The 17,144-nt window shown below is 34.3% G+C and overlaps 2 protein-coding genes across 2 annotated transcripts; both read right to left on the bottom strand.

Annotated features, from left to right (window-relative positions):
- Window positions 1-434: 434 nt before the first annotated feature.
- Window positions 435-1,782, bottom strand: LOC106341154 (lactosylceramide 4-alpha-galactosyltransferase). Its single transcript, XM_013779974.1, has one exon. It carries the CDS (start codon window positions 1,692-1,694, stop codon window positions 504-506), a length of 1,191 nt encoding a protein of 396 aa, XP_013635428.1. The 5' UTR covers window positions 1,695-1,782; the 3' UTR covers window positions 435-503.
- A 2,577-nt stretch (window positions 1,783-4,359) lies between these two features.
- LOC106342791 (vacuolar cation/proton exchanger 1-like) lies at window positions 4,360-7,992 on the bottom strand. The gene is made up of 10 exons (XM_013781825.1): window positions 7,648-7,992; window positions 7,100-7,167; window positions 6,517-6,545; window positions 6,212-6,408; window positions 5,699-5,923; window positions 5,477-5,608; window positions 5,203-5,319; window positions 4,939-5,109; window positions 4,750-4,840; window positions 4,360-4,648 (listed from the first exon to the last, which is right to left on the bottom strand). The coding sequence occupies exons 1-10, from the start codon at window positions 7,930-7,932 to the stop codon at window positions 4,566-4,568; spliced, it is 1,398 nt and encodes a 465-aa protein (XP_013637279.1). The 5' UTR covers window positions 7,933-7,992; the 3' UTR covers window positions 4,360-4,565.
- Window positions 7,993-17,144: the final 9,152 nt, after the last annotated feature.

The raw sequence follows: 17,144 nt of genomic DNA, 5'->3' as shown, positions 1-17,144 counted from the left end.
AGAACGCAAAGGTCCTAGTAGAAGTAGGAGTTAGATTTGCCTTAGGACACAAGTAAGTTTATATATCTCTTAGCCAATCACTTGGTGCCACGTTTACAGAAATTTTGGAAATTTTACTTTTTTAGTGACTCCAAATTCTAAAAAAGGAAAAACCCTAAATCCCAAACAATAATAGAAAAAAGGAAACTTGTGTATAGCTGTTTCCTTTTCTCTTCATATATATTTTGTATAATATATGTTTTAATGTTGGTTAAAACTTATCTGTTTCTAGCCTTCATCAATCACACAACACATATATAGGCATCAAGACAAAGAGAGTTCAATGTGGAGTATTGAGGTTGTGATACGTGTGTCACAAGAAAGTTGAGTGTAAGATATCAAACATCATGTATTTGACTATGAAGTGAAAAAGAGTTTACCATTTAGGGCTTAGGACAAAATCTTACACAAAATTAGACAATCAAGATTAGAGTTAAGAGTCCTAGACATTGATTTGATTCTCTTCATCTTTGGATTCCTTTGCAAACAACACAATGGTCTGAAATACTGATGTCAATGGCACTGCCTTTTTCTATCTTAAGCTTTTTGGTGATCTTGTTCCACAGATGCAGCCCATAGCTTATTCTGTTCAGCTTGATCAGATCAGCTTTGAGTAATGTAGTCTCATTCCTGCTCCTTGGCGTCTGAAACAGTCTTTGAATGTCTATCCAATTAAATGGATAGAACGCTACTGGTGGCAATACTGTGAAACTGTTCCCTATCGTCTCTTCTACTCTCTGCACTACTCTTGTTACCAAGTAAGGACCATTGTGTCCCCATCTGTTCCCATCAAAAGTGGTAGCAAACTCCTCCATGAAGCTGTAAACAAGAGGGTGTTCTTTCTCAAAGACAAGAACCGCATTGTTCAGCCTTGTCCAGTTTTTGGAATCTCCTTCCACCACTGTTTGCGCTCCTATTGAGTTCTTCAGCCCTTTGAAGCTTCTGGTGACAATGAAGTCTGTGTCTAGGTACACACCTCCGTACTTGTAAAGAATCGCTAGCCTTGCGAGGTTTGAAAGGTTCTGAGATAACGGTATCCTCCCTGGATCTCTTTTGCAGCTTTTCATTTCTTGAAACCAAGTTTTGGCCGGTGTGTTCTCAAGAAGGGATGAAACGTCTGGTGTGGCTGCAAACACCTTGTAACCAAGATCACTTATTGGTTTAAGGATGGTACTTCCTTGTGGAGAGTCCATGGATCCTGAAACGATCATCAAGCAGCCTTGAGGATGAGATTTAAAGACGCTTTCTACAGCTAGAAACTCTCTCTTGCCGAAATAATCTGCTGGTGAAAACCATGTCATGAAGAATCTAACCTCACATTCATCATTTAAAGACTCAAGAACCCTTTGGTGAAACTTCTCTGAAAGGTTAGTTGACTTGAAAGCCTCAAATTCTTCGAGATGAGAACGAAGCCAAGCCATCCTGTATCTGCTTGTACTGTTCTTAGGAGGAGCCAATGGCTTCCTCTCCATTGTGATCACCTCAGAAGTTGGTGAAGTCCAGAAGAAAGTTGACTCTAATGACATGTTTGAGAGTATTGTTCCCACCACAACAAGCAGCATTATGAAGGCGAAAATGGCGGTAGAGAACATCGGGGAATTCGTGTGCTTGAGTTGTTCAGAGAGACTCTTCTTGTTGCTGTTATCCTTCTCCATTGTTACAAGAATGCCTTAGAACAGAGAGGGAAAGTCAAAAACCTCACAAAAGATGATAAGTTTTAAGAGTTGTAATATTAAAATGTGTTTAAAGGTGTTTTGGTGAGAGGTAGAATTCATAGTTCCTATTTTCTGTAGGCTATTCTTGATTTTTATGGCTTTAAACAAAACTAACTATACCAAATATGAAATAAATGTACATTTTTATAATGTTGTTAGGTCAATCTTATGTGGGAGTTTGGTTGTCATATAGATAACATATGATTCAACTTGTGGGATATGCGGAAGATGTGCGTACCACTAACTTGTAGGAATGCCATGTTGAAGATTTTTAGTACCAAGACATATCTAAAAATTAAATATCTATTATATACTTTTATAATGTTACAATTATTAGACTTCTATAAAATTATTCATCAGCATAAACATGTATATAGTTTTAAGTGCATTTTCATTTTTTTCACAAATGCTATTTCAGATTTTTCAATGCCATACTGTTAAATAAACTAAGCCACTTGAACTTATAAATCAGCGAGATTATTAATTAGTGATTCTTATTAGTAAATAATTTTGCCAAACTCTTTAATGATTTTATTTTTGTTGTTGCCAAACTCTTTAATGATTTAGTTGATTTTTTCTTTGCCAACTCTTTAATGATACTAATAGATTTGTCCTAAAGCAAAAGTGTTGCATGCAGCAAAGTTAACAGAAATTTCATTAATTGGAAAGCATAGTATATGTCATGGTCATCAAGAAGTTGACTCGTTCTTTCCATAGAGTTTGTTGGAGCATTACTTGTTACCCTCAGATTCCCTGAACTTCTATACTTTATGTTCTGTACACGGAAAAAAAAACATTTGTTGTTTGGTGAGAAATTAACAAGAACTTACAAGTTACAACTAAAAGGAACAAGAATCTGTACCATGTGTCTCAAGGCCATGTCTAGAGACGACCTAGAGAGAGAGAGAGTTCTCCCAAAGCTTGAGCTAATGCTATCGTCTTGTTTTGGAGGTGGAAGTTTCCTCATGTTCACAACTCTTTCCACCATTTGTGTCCCCATCAACACAGGATTCACATCATTGTAAGCTGAACTGCCACCATAACTGTATGTTCTACCTCTTGAAGTTGAGACTGGTCTAGCCGGTATTTCACGTATTGTTAAAGATGTCGACTTAGCAGCAGTAGGAACTGACTTCCCCGCAGATTCAAAACACTAACACGAGAGATAACACACAATCATTCTCAAAATTTTACAAAGCAGAAAAACACTCCAAAGAAGAAGTACCACTCGTAATCTGATTTGTTGTTCCTAGAGTCCAAGAAGCGCTCTTACGCGGCTGAACACATCTAGTTGTTGCTGACACTAAACTTTTTGTGGTAGTCTCGTCAATACTTCTTCGGTTCTTCCTGTGAAAATTCAACAATGTGATACATCACTAAGCAGATTGACAACAAAATCAGTTAACCGATCACCATGAACAGCTGACGTAGTTCAAGAGCTGATCAAACACGAACTGTTTCAAATTTATAATCGTATCAAACAAGCAGAGACCAATCCAGTAACTCACCAGGCTCTGGAAGAGAAGATACGCCTTTAGCTTTCTCGCGCCTTCGCATCTCCAAGAATAGAGTGAGTTCCTCATCTACGTCTCGAGCCACCATTATTGAAACCCCTTCTTCACACTAACAAGAAGAAGAAGAAGAAGAAGAAACTGAAAGTGTCGTATGTTCACGAAACTGCCACTTTTCTGTTTTTTGTCAGTAGGTGCTGTGTTTTTTTTAAGGAGATGAGCGTTGTAGCCTTGTAGGGGAGGATAGGCATGGGCGTTCGGGTACCTGTTGGCGTTCGGATCGGGTTTTTCGGATTTCGGCTCTCTTTTATAACACCTCATAGGTCCCATTCTAGTAAATTTGCAAGTACGGGTCGGGTTCGGATATAACACATCGGGTTCGAGTCGGTTTTGTATCACATCATAAAACCCATAAAGTAATCATATATCATTCGGATTCGGGTTATATCGGATCGGTTCGGATATACCCGAAATAAAATCTACAATTTAAAAGCAAAACATAAGAAATATATATTTATTTATATATAATTAAGTGTTTAAGGTAGTTATTTAAATTATAAATACTTATTGTTAGATAACATATCAAAATAAATATGAAATTGTATATTTGAAGTATATATTCATGTTTCATATAATTATATTGTATATTATTTTGGACGTTCGGATCGGTTTCTTCAGATATTTTTTCGGATTTTTCGGTTTTTTTTTTGTTTTTCGGGTTACCTGTTCGGGTTTGGTTAATAACACTTCAGGTTCGGATATGTTTTGTACCACCTTACAAGACCCATTCAGATATTTTTTACATTTCGGACCGGATACGGATCGGGTTTTTCGGTTCGGGTTCGGTTTGGATTTCGGGTTACGAATATTATGCCCAGGCCTAGGGGAGGGTATAGATGTAATTGACATAGACCCCAGTCACTGGATTTAAATATTAACCGTTGGATGCACATTGGCGATGACTGATCGGACCTTTGATATTTGAATGGACACACGAAGCAGCCTCGTGTACCGTGTTATTATCTTGACATGTTTGATTGTTGATCACTAGAAAGAAACTTAGTAACCCAATTATTCATAATTTCATAATTAACTGCTCAGAAAAATGATTAATCATAGAAAAGAGAACATAAGAATTAAAGATGGGACATAAAAAGCATACATAGAGAATATAGTCCATTGAAAACCCAAAAATGAAATTTCTCCAAACTTATCCTTCATCAAGACCCACAACACAATGGATCTCTCCGACAAGTTGTTTTCCAATATTTGAAAATGAATCAAGACATTAGGCAAATTTTTAAGATGAGAAAACGCCTTCGCCCATTGCAGCGGCAACATTGTTCATCGGTTGATGTCCCAAGTGAATAGCATTTGGTTGTTCTGAAAAAAAAAAAAACAATGATGCATTAATTTTGTGCTATCTTATTATTATTAATGTCAAGCTAACTACTAACGTGTATGTATTATGGAATTTAACTCACTCTGAGGAAGTTTGTCAACAAAGAAACAAATGGCAATGATGATATAACAAAGCAAGAGAACCAATCCCTTCATGTAGTGAGAAGTCCCATCCTGAATAACCACAAAAAATAACACAATATTTAATTATTGATGCTTGAAGTTTTGAATCATCCATTGATTTGTATAAATGGATTGATAATCTTTGTAACCTGTAATGTGAAGGCTGTGATGATAATGGAAAGAGCAAGAGAACCGGTTTCAAGAAGATTGAAATTGAGATCCATATTAATTCCTAGAATCCATGCTACGATAACGGTCAATGGGACGACGAATAAACCAATCTGAGTTGCAGATCCTAACGCAACTCCCAAAGATATGTCCTGCAAAATTATTTTCATTAAAAATGAGTTCATGCATTGCATCATTATTTTGGTTAATCCACAAGATTCTTATGAGGTGAAATTAGAACTCACAAGCTTGTTCTTGAAAGCGAAAATGATGGCTCCAGCATGTTCAGCAGCGTTTCCAACAATAGGAAGCAATATAATACTTATGAAACTCACTGACAGGCCCCATGATTCAGATGCGTTCTAACAAAAGTTAAGCCATAGTAAGTTTATTCATATGTTTATTTATATGGCCATTATGTACGAATCTCACTGTAAGTGTGATGGAATCTAAAGTAATGTATAAAAGATCTGAACTAACTCATTCATTGAACTTCATGAGACTATTAACAAAAGTTACCTCAATGGTGGCCACAACATACTCCGATAGCAATGCGATGACTAGTGTCATCCCAACCAACCATGCAAATCCACTCCAAAAGCTAATCACTGCGGTCTCTTCCTCAGCGACATTGTCATCATACTCGTCATCCTGAACCAAAGTTACGTTTTAAAGATTTGTTAGAACAAGAAAATTTATATTCTCTTCTTGTATCTCTTATGTGAATATATATTTTTGTACCTCATCTTGTGCGTCAAACAATTGGCGGTGAGTCCAAAGCTGGAAAACGAGATATGCGATGTAAGCGATCAACATAACAATACTGCTGGCTCGTGACAGATTCAGTGACATGTCTGCAATCAAACCAGCCGGAGTCTCTCCGTTTGCAACGTATCCGAACAACATTGGCAGCAAGTGACACAACAGTCCCATTAGGAGTAAGAAGAAGTTCACATCGGCTTGTTTCTGCAACAATAAAAAAAAAACATCACACAATCAGTTCACTTGGTTCCTCACGTCCATTACTTAAATTTAGCTATAAATATTTGATTGTTTATCAAGCAAAAACTTAAGTAAACCATTTGATTTCTTATTTTTCTTTTACGAAAAAAAACTTAAGTAAACCCTAACTATACCGGGTAAGACTAATTGAACCAAACCTATTACATTTTCGGTTAAGTTATGTTAAAAATAAAAGAAATACTGTAAGTTTTGACTTCTGATATAATCAGAGTACATAGGGAGAGGCTATACCCGGTCGAACCGTTGCTCCCTTCGGAGATTAGCAATTCCACCACAGAAGAGCGAAGTCCCAAGAACCAATAGAAGGTTCGACAAAATGGAACCTAGCAGCGAGTATTTCACCACTGCGACTTTGTTGTTGGTCAATGCAAGAATCGCGATTATCAACTCGGTAGCGTTTCCACAAGTTGCGTTCAATAAGCCACCCACTGCAGTTTATATAAAAACAAACATAAAATAATTGAGTTTCTACTGATAAAATAAGTTAATTACTGTTTGTAATTGGAAAAATATATAGTTGGCAAAGAAGACGTTACATGTAGGACCGGTGTAGAAAGCTAGCTGCCTGCATGGGAAGCACGAGAGATGTTAATGTAGACTAACCACATGAATAAAAATTCTAAATCACCAAGAAATACATTTTTATAAAAATGGTTCGAGATCCTAAACTAGTTGAATATAAAAAGGATAAAGCTTTGTACTATGCTGTCACGTCGACACATGAGTGAGAAATAATTGTATCCGGTCTGTGACTAATACCCAAAAATGCGATGACGAATTCCGAAAGAATATTGGTCCAATTATTTCAAAAAGAAAAGTAATAAACCAACAAATGTATGGTGGATTCGACCTAACTAGAATGAGATTCGTAAAAGTCCTCAAATTCAAATAAAGCACTGACATAGTTGCAGCGGGTTAAATCTTGACATAAAATATTTGATTTAACGCGATATTTTTATCTACAGATGGATAGATTCGATTTCATTCCATTGACAGTAGTTGGCTACGTCTTGTCTTGATCGAAAAGAAAATCGTAACGTGAAGAATTCAAATAAATAAAATAAGTAAATGGATAGGATAAGAGTTAAGTACTTGGATGAGGATGAATGAAGTACTTACTCTGTTAGAAAGCTGACTCGCTCAGCCAAAGGTGTGAGTCCTAACATGCTCAGTCCAAATATCCACGGCTGTAAACATTCGCAATTTAGCATAATGTTAAGTACGTGCAATTGTTACCGTAAATACTCTTTATCAATTACGTTGCACATTACATACCAAATCATTAATCTCAAAACGTTAATGATTGCAGATCCAATCAATTAAATTCTTCCATTGGATACCTAATTTAGTGGCTAGTAATAATTTAAATATTCACGCGAATAATGCCATATATATATTAAAAATTAATCACGATTACCTCATTAATTCCTTACATTTTTGGAGAATGGATTGTTTGAACTAAATTAATTGTTTGATGTTTTGTCACATAGTCAAAAATAATTGTAACTGATAGTATTTCATATTTTTATTCCTACACGTAAAAAAACTGAAGGACTGTTTTGAATGCTACTCTGTTTGGCAATGTTTTTTTTTGTTTAACAGATGAAGAGTTGGGCCTTATGCCTTAATCTCTTCATCTAATCGATAATCATGCAAACAAATCTAACCTGACTGAAGCCGCAATATGTGCCAATAATTGCGGCAGGTATGGCCGGAAAAAGAATAGCCAGCTTCGTGCCGAGAATGACTTCTTGAAGGTTAGAGAGAAAATCTTTAAGACCTTTGTATGGAACCTTTTGGATCACTCTTATGTCAGACTTCTTCCTCAACGAAGAAGAAGACATGTTGTGAGCTGTTCTTCCTCCATGTCTCAGCTCTCTGCTCGATCCTTTCGCTGTCATGTTTGCGTTCCCATTCTCCGCCGCTGACCACTGTTCAACGATCCCCGCCATTTCTACACTTATTCAAAAAATGTATATATACTCTGAGTAACGAATATGTTTTTTGCTTTGCTGGTTCTTATGTTGTGTGTTTATAAATACTGATTAGTTTTGTATTTTGGGTCCACACGAGGCAGCTTCCACGAAATTTCCTTTGATATCTTTTATGTAATTTGGGATTTTATTCTTTATAAAATATGGTAACAAAATAAGAAATGGTAGATGTAGATACCATATCTGGATTTTTGGGAACTACCACTTTAAGACTTATAGCATGATGTTAAAAAATCTATCTTTGGTTAATAATGATTTAATTTAATAGCAGAATATTAAGAGGAAAACGTGATTGTCGAAATTATTTTCTAATCTTTGTTAGGTGAGCAATATGTCCCAAATTAAAATTTGATTTTCAGATTTAATGGCTAAATTGGAAAGGAAATATTCTAAGAGGATATGATCAGAGGACTCAAAATAACTCGATTTTTCCGTGCTCATGCACGGATATAAAGATTTCAAAAGTAAATATATTATAGCAATTTATTAATATTTTATTTTTATTTTAAATATTTTTAGTTATATTTTAATTAATATATAAATGAGTTATAAATAATATTATGTTATTTTAATTTACATATGATTTTGTATATATAATATCTCATCTGTTTGGTAATTATTTAGATATATTAGATAAAATAATTTTCCAGAATCAACCATAGTATTTTTGTTCTATAGATTAAAATTTTGATTATTTTTATTTTCATTTAATTTGATTCTTTTCTTAGGTTGTAAATATATTTAGTAAGATTGTGTATAATTTGATATATGTTGTTTAGAGAATTAAATAGTAAAAATAAACTAAATTGTTGATCAATTTAAAGTTACATAGATTTGTTGATTTAAATTTATTTATTGATATGTTAAGTCGTTCTATAATTTATATGTATACAAAATATTACTATAAACAATAATATATTCTTAGTTAAATTTTAATTTTTGATGAAAGAATTTGGATTGGTTCGAGTTACTCATTTTATGTGTATAAGAGTGTGTTACATATATTGATTAATCTAAGAGTGTGTTACTCATTTTTAATCTAATTCACCTAGATTGATTAATTGTATATTTATTTGGTTCTTCATCTTAGATATACAAGTATATTTTTGATTTTGTAATTATTTGGTATATGTTAATGTTCAGAAATAAAATTAGAAAAAAATAAAGTGATGATCGGTATAAATTTACATAAACACACAACCGATAAATTTTAAAACTGAAAATTATTTCTTTGCTTAAATATCGTTGTAAACTTTATTTTTGAAACCACATTATATATAAAATTACTTTCCGTTTTAATTTTTATAAATGTCTTTTTATTATATATGTTATTTGGAAAATTTAAAAAGGAAACTTAAAGAAAATAAAAAAAAATAAAACGGAAATATTTTTTTTTCATTGAAGATATCTTAGTTTTTGTTATATAAATAATATTTTGTTATAATTTGAGAAATATATTGATTTAAATAAAATACTTATTACTTTTAAATAATATTTTATTTTGGTTGAGATTATCTTTTGAAAAGAAGATTATTTTGTGAAATTTCCTTTTTATAAATCAAATTATATATAAAACTATTTTCGTTTTTAAATTTTATAAATGTTATTTATTATAGTGTTATTTGAAAAAAAGAAACCTAAATAAAATAAGGAAAAAGAAAAAAATAGAATTTTTAATAATGACAATTATATATATTTGATTCATTAAAGATACCACTGTAAATAACCGTTAGAATTAATGTGAGAGCGACACGTAGGAAACTGACTTCTCAAATAATATTATAGAGATTAGGATTCCCGAAACTTACATATTTATTAGGATTCTTAAAAATACAATTAATTTCTTAACCTCTCTCGTATTTTATAAGAGCGTTTCCCAAAAAAAAAAACTTCAAAACTTTGTTTTTGAGGTTTTACCCCACTCTAATTTTTTTGAAAAGATTTTGAATAGTGAAAGTCATTATTCTTAACATCAAATTTGAGATTCCATCCTTCTTTGTATTTTAATCATATCACCCATAAACTCTAGTCTTATAGTATTATATCATTCATTTCTTTTACATATATTTTCATAATTTTTACTTTTACATATAAAATTAAATGAATAAATTAATTAAAAGAAAATTTATAGAGTCTTATAAAGATATAAAACAGAAGAAATATTATATAACATTAAAGGCAAATTTTACATGGCGACAATACTACACTAAGCAAATTTAATACAAAATAAAAACTGTGCAGTTTTGTTATTATGAAGTAATTTTACATTAGAGTGTAACATATTATGAATTAATACTATTTTGGTATTTTAATGTATGTTTGAGTTATTTATAAAAGAAATCAAAACTTTAATGTAAATATAAAAAATATGAGGTTTTTATTTGAAGCCGTTTTTGGAGACAAACATCAAATAATGTATGTTTGAGTTATTTATAAAAGAAATCCTTTTTGGGATTACTAATGCAACGACATGTTTTCCCAGACTTGAAAGTTTCTTTACAACTGCGCAAATCACATGTCTATCATCTAGTATAATGTAATACTTACTATGTTTTGTTGTTTACAATACCTTTTAACTTCTGCACGAGAATGTGCCAAGAACCACTTGGCTTTGGCTGTACCACCTATGCAAATTATCGAATATGAGAAAAATTCGACTCCAAACTCTCTTTTGTGGTGACAAAATTGGCCACCAGGTCCCGGGAAAAGGAAAAAAGTTCTACAAGGCGAGAGATAATAGCTCTACTAATAAAAATCTTAATTGCATTGACAAAGTTTTTGTTTTTGTTTTTGTTTTGAGACACAATTTGGTTAACAAAAATCTTAATTGCATTGACAAAGTTTTTAATTGTTTTGATAATAGCGCTACACAACACATAACAGGAATTTACTCCCTTTGTACATAATATATTGATTTTCAAGGATTTTCATACATATGTAAAACAGTTTAACAGATAATTTCATATTACCTTATTATTATTTTTGATTTTCACTGAAACTCGTGTTATTAGAAGCTCATTAAAAGCATGATGAAGTTCACAAAGATACTCGAGGAATAGATTACCTACTCTAAACGGAAACAGAGCATCACAAAACTCTAAACAAAATAACATACCAAAAACGGATTACTCTAACTACATTATGGCAGTAAGACGTCAACTTCTTTTTGTCAACTAGTATATATATATATATATATATATATATATATATATATATATATAGTCCGGGAGATTGTGGTTAAGTGGTAAGAAGAAGGTTTGGGACGCAAGCACGTTTCAAGTTCGATTTAACTGCTATGCGAAACTAAATCACATTCTTCTTCCTAGACACTTAACATGAATATGGACTTTTGCTTTCGGTCCATTTGAATACTCGGAAGTAGAGTCTATCCATGGGCTGCACCTTCCCTTGAGGATTAGTTTTGGCCCTTCCATAGGCCTGAGATACTCCCAGGGTAATCAAAAACAAAACTAGAATATATTCTAAATAGAAATATTAACACTCAACTTCAAAAAAAAAAAAAAAAAAAAAAAAAAAAAAAAAAAAAAAAAAAAAAAAAATTAATCCCACTGCTTGAACAGATGTGTCGGCTTATTGATCTTAGCCTATAAACGAGATTTTTACCAATGCTGCCAACATGTTCGTTTCATTCTCGCGGCGGTTGCGACCAGTGACTGAAATTTCTTCATTGTTTTTATCTTTAATAGTTGCTTGAAGGGAGGAGGAGAGACGCAGCGATCAAAAACTACACGGATTTGGCAAATTCCGTTGACGCCAAAAATAACAGCGACCAATTACTTTCATTTTCTCTCCTCTGCGTCTCTCCTCTGCATTTAAAAACTGATTCCGCTCAATTTTCTTCCCTCTTTCTTTTTAGAATTGACGTCGCAGCCGCTGGTCGCGCGTTAATGAAAAGAACAGGGCTAACATCGACCTCCTTTCGCAATCAAGACACCATGACTTAGTGTCAGTGACCCGGCAAGGCGGCAAGGAGTTTTTTTTAAGACTTCATTTTTTCAAAAAACATTCTTAACCAATGCGTTTTTTTTCTTCTATTCGCCACACATGACAATACACATATTAGAGACAAGGCTCGTAACTATCTTTCTCTTATAACACTACTATTAGCTATCCTAACAGCTCCATTATATTTTGGCTTCTCATAGCAGATACTCCATCCATCTTGTTCATGAGTTAGGTTTGTGAGTTTTATAGGCCTGCTCTTTGATAGTTTTTCCATAAATTATTATCTTTCCACTTAAAAGTTTTTTTATTCGACGTAATGTTTTACTTGTTATAGAAAAGCATAAAACAAACTCAGGTCTGTATCCAATCGAGATTCGCATAAGAAGAGATAAAGATTAGCATGGGTTTGTATGATACGAGCTTGGAGAGTGTTCTTTGGAGAAAATTTAAGGGCCTATATTGTGTCGTGTAGTACGAAAACGAAACTGCTGATTTTTCCGTGTCTTTTTGTTTAACGAGGAGGTAGCTTTGATAAAAAGGTGGGATGTGGCTCCTGCCGCTTGTCTTGTTTCATATTATAATTTACAAGAATTATTGTTTTAAGTGTACATTATTTTTATATTTCTATAATGTTTATTAGACTAATATATATTCTTAACAAATTATTTTTGAATCCTTATGTTTTTAGTTAAAACAACTTATTATAAAACATATTAGAATATTGTTTAGTAAAGTTACTTTTGGCTGATGTTTATGTTTTTCCTTGAAAAAGTTTATCATTAGAATCAAACAAAAGGACTAGAGGTTGACAAATCAATTGAGATCTCTGGCTAAGTCCAAAAGTCATTTGAATCCATCGATAAATTAGGAGAATAATTTAATGCTTAAGAGAACCCTCGATGATAATAGTATAACTCTATGCAAACAAGTACACACTATATCTTGAGGATAATGGTTATAATCTGCCGACAACAATACGTGCACCACACTGTTTTTGAAAACAGATTGGATGGTGATCCAAAAGCTTTCTATGTCATGGGTCAGCCAAACTCTACCAGTTTAAAAGAGTTCACAATTTAAATAAATAGTAAAAAGGTATATCTTCCATCTAGTGAGCCAAAAATTTCCCTAATATAACAGAGTCTAGAGTTCTATGACTTGTATATGAAGAGACTACTTCACAATATTTATATTTCTATATCTGCTTAAATGTTACATAAAAAATGGAATGTTTGAGAACCTTAGATTTAGAGAAAATAAGTTTGTGTATATGTATTCTGTTAAGCTCCAATAGACTTTCATGACTGGCTGCCACACCGAGCATCCAATCCATATAAACCCCTAAAAAGGAATATTGAAGATTTTGGAAAGATCTCATCATTAAATCGAGGAATGATGAAGTTGAACAAGTGGTAGCGTACGTGGATAAAAGTTTTCTAAAATGATTCCTGATAAATTGCACATTTGATTACACCCCCCACCCCCCATCTCGATCGCTTGATTCTTGTACTATATGGCGGCCACTAGTCCCAGAGGATTGAAGTTTCGTTACAACGTCATAAAATGCTACATTTATGTAGTCCTCTCAATAAATTATATATATATATATATTAGAACTAAATGGTCCCTAAACCATAGTTAAGTATTTAAGCGGATGCTGCCGAAGATCAGAGAATCAGGGAGCCCATGTGGGTAGATAAAGACACTAACAAGCTGAAAGACGCATTTGTCTTGTCCGAACATACCACAACATCATAATTCATGGAATTGCCCCACAAATCTTTGTTGATTTCGGAAGTTACACTGATTTCTTGTTTGAGTTTATATTGGAGCGAAGATCTCACATCGGAAATATGAAAGGGACTTGAGTAATATATAAGGGATTTGGGCCAATCTACTAATTGCCAATTGGTTTTAAGTTGGAAGCCCATGAAACTTATCATAGTATCAGAGTCACGTTAATGGTTATACACACCATTATCTCGAGGGAGGGTATTGAAGAGAAGATCCCACATCGAAAATATGAAAGGGACGTTAATAATATATAAAGGACTTGAGCTACTCCACTAATTGCCAATTGGTTTTAAGTTGAAAACCCAAGAAACTTATCAGTTTATCAACATATACGTATGGGCAAACAATAGGCACAATACCTTGGGGTCACAACGATGAAAAGGGCCAAAACATTTTAAATTGTAATTGACGTTAAAGGAAACTTCCCGGAAGCTGCCTTCATGAGCATACGTCCATGTACTTCTCACATGCATGTGGGAAGATGTATGCTGTTATCGACTCACCCTTCCTGGATAAAAAATAATGACAGTTTTTTTTTGTCTGTATCGTAAGATTTTTAAATCAAATGGAATTAAAGCGCCCTACATTATTTAAAATTCTTCCAGTTTAGCATGTTAGGGCATCTATAGATCACTAGATTGGTCACAGACCATCTGATGAGTAGGTCCCTTGACGTGTACGGAACAAGACACTTAGCGTTATCTTTTAGAAGTAATCATACTCATACCTTCTCAATTTTCACAATGTAAGAATTATCATATCTTCTCAATAAGAAAGAATATGCGGCTGTAACGGTTTAGCAATCAAACAATTATTTGCGGCAACCGCCCACATACGATTTCTACTTGAACGTTTTTAACGATTTTTTTTTTCAACTAAAAGTAGAAGGACGTATACAGTGACTTCAATAAAAATCAACTCAAAAACAGCAAATGAATGGTCATAGAGTGACTAAGCTCAACAGAACCTCCACATCCAATAAAGCAAAACTCCTCTCATGGTGGCAGTAAAATAGACCACTCACCCGGAATCATGAATGGAAGATTAACACTGAAGTAAGAAGGCAGCGATTGTTCAAGAGAGAGAAAGAGAGAGAGAGTAGCCAATCGACCATAATGAGAGAATATTTCTACTGGATTTTATTTTCTTTCTTTTTTAGAATTTTCAGATTATTACACAGTGACAACAATTTTATTACAAATAACTTGATCAAAATCTAGTAAAAGGTGATCTTAACAATCTTAAAACCATGAAAATATCATTCAACGGATTTTGTAAGTAAATAATGGATAAAAGACATATTCAAGTTGTGACTAGAGTTGCTGAAAAACAAACTAGTCTAATTACCTTTTTTTTTCTTATTCTTTATTTCTTAGTATACGCCCAGGCACATGCGAGAATGTAGTGAAGGAGCAAAAATGGCATGAGTCTTGTCCAAAAAGCTATGATGATGGGATCCATTTCACAGCGAAGTCAACCGGGATTGTCATGGAAGAGATAATTGAAGGTAATGAGAGAAGCGAATTGGCAACCGAGTCTTCACTGGAAACCACTAGCGGTGAAGTTTCCCTTTTATTTTGGTGAACTGAACTCCCTTAGCCTTACTAATCTTGAGTTATCAAAACAAGAAGTTGGAACCACCACCTGGTACGGCCGGTTGTAAGAACAAACTTAGCATTTAAAGACATCGTGCTTCTACATTGACAATCATTGTGTACTGTACCTGATAGTAGATAGAATTCCCTGTTGGGATTGTTCTCATTACGTTGGCATATAAAGCCATTGCTGTTACAATATTTGAGGGATTTACAAAGATCTCTAGAACTACCGATATCTACTTGAAATCTATAAATAATATACAAGAGAATATACTCATTCTCTAATACCCTCCCGCAGTGGAAGCGTCGGTGGTCTGACGGTTAGACTGGTCTTGAACTGATTGAACAGCAAGCGAGGCAATCCCTTGGTACACACGTCCGCAAACTGCAGTGAAGATGGAACGTGAATGACTTTGACATGACCCATTGCTACCTTCTCTCTGACGAAGTGAATATCAATCTCAATGTGCTTTGTTTGTTGATGCTTGACTGGATTATGGGCCATGTATACAGAGCTAATGTTGTGGCAATAAACCATCGAAGCTTTGTTAAGGGGGCAGCCAACTTCAAGCAACAAGTTGCGTATACCACAGAGTTCAGCTACTGCATTTGCCACACCTTTTATTCTGCTTCTGCAGTGGACCTTGAGACAGTAGGCTGTCGTTTTGATGACCAAGATACAAGGTTGGAGCCCAAATAGACACAGTAGCCTGAGGTGGAACGTCTGGTATCAGGACAGCCAGCCCAATCCGCATCTGAGTATGCTACAAGATGATTGATATTGCTTTTGAGGAGTTGTAAACCGTGATCTTTGGTACCTTGTATATAGCGGATGATACGATTCAGAGCTTGTAGAAGAGGCTGTCGAGGATCATGCATAAAGAGGCAGATTTCGTTCACCGCATAAGCTATGTCTGGCCGAGTAAAGGTTAAATACTGCAAGGCTCCTGCAAGTTGCCGCTAGCTGGTAGGATTATTCACTTTCTCTCCTAGTTAGCCTGGGAGCTTTGAATTCAAGTCGACAGGAGTATCACACAGTTTACATTCTTCCATCGCAGCTCTCTTGATGATATCTTCTGCCTAAGACTTCTGACGCAGAAATATTCCTCCATTGATGAAGTCAGCTTTGACACCCAAGAAGTAATGTAGTTTTCCAGAATCTGACATTGGAAACTCTTTCTTCAATGTGTCAATTATCTCTTACAGAAACTTGTCATCAAAAGCAGTGAGTAGGATGTCATCCACGTATAGGAGAAGATAAGCATGGCGAGTTTCTCTGCTAAACATAAACAGAGACGCATCGCTTTTGCTAGCGACGAACCCCATAGCACAAACATACTTCGCAAATCTTGAATTCCAAACACAAGGAGCTTATTTCAAGCCATATATTGCCTTGTGAAGCTTACACACATGATTGGGAAATTGCTTATCAACGAAATCCGGCGGTTGGTGCATGTATATGGTCTCCTCTCCGTGAATAAATGTGTTCTTTACGTCCAATTGATCGATTGGCCAATTCCTTGCTAAAGAGACATCAAGCACTGTACGGATCGTTGATGGTTTCACAACTGGACTAAATGTTTCATTGTAGTCGACTCCTTCCTCTTGAGACTTGCCGTTAGCAACAAGGCGTGATCTGTATCTCTTGAAGGTGCCATCTGCATTAAGTTTATGCGTGTGCAACCACATACAAGTAACAACGTTAGTATTGGGAGGACGAGGAACATGATCCCATGTTCGAGTCTCACCAAAAGCATCGATCTCATCATTCATAGAAAGAGTCTAATTTGGATCATTTAAAGCTTTTATGTA

This window comes from Brassica oleracea, chromosome C4, assembly GCF_000695525.1.
Source record: "Brassica oleracea var. oleracea cultivar TO1000 chromosome C4, BOL, whole genome shotgun sequence".
Classification (NCBI taxonomy): domain Eukaryota; kingdom Viridiplantae; phylum Streptophyta; class Magnoliopsida; order Brassicales; family Brassicaceae; genus Brassica; species Brassica oleracea.
Note: the sequence above shows the minus strand (reverse complement) of the source record. Positions and strands in the feature narration are given on the sequence as shown.

Excerpts from the sequence above, each read along its gene's own strand:
- LOC106341154 (XM_013779974.1), bottom strand. The coding sequence starts at position 1,694 with ATGGAGAAGGATAACAGCAACAAGAAGAGTCTCTCTGAACAACTCAAG.
- LOC106342791 (XM_013781825.1), bottom strand. The coding sequence starts at position 7,932 with ATGGCGGGGATCGTTGAACAGTGGTCAGCGGCGGAGAATGGGAACGCA. Across the intron at positions 6,546-7,099 it reads CGAGTCAGCTTTCTAACAGA|GCAGCTAGCTTTCTACACCG; the intron begins GTAAGTACTTCA and ends CTTCCCATGCAG. Across the intron at positions 5,110-5,202 it reads TCGCTTTCAAGAACAAGCTT|GACATATCTTTGGGAGTTGC; the intron begins GTGAGTTCTAAT and ends ATAATTTTGCAG.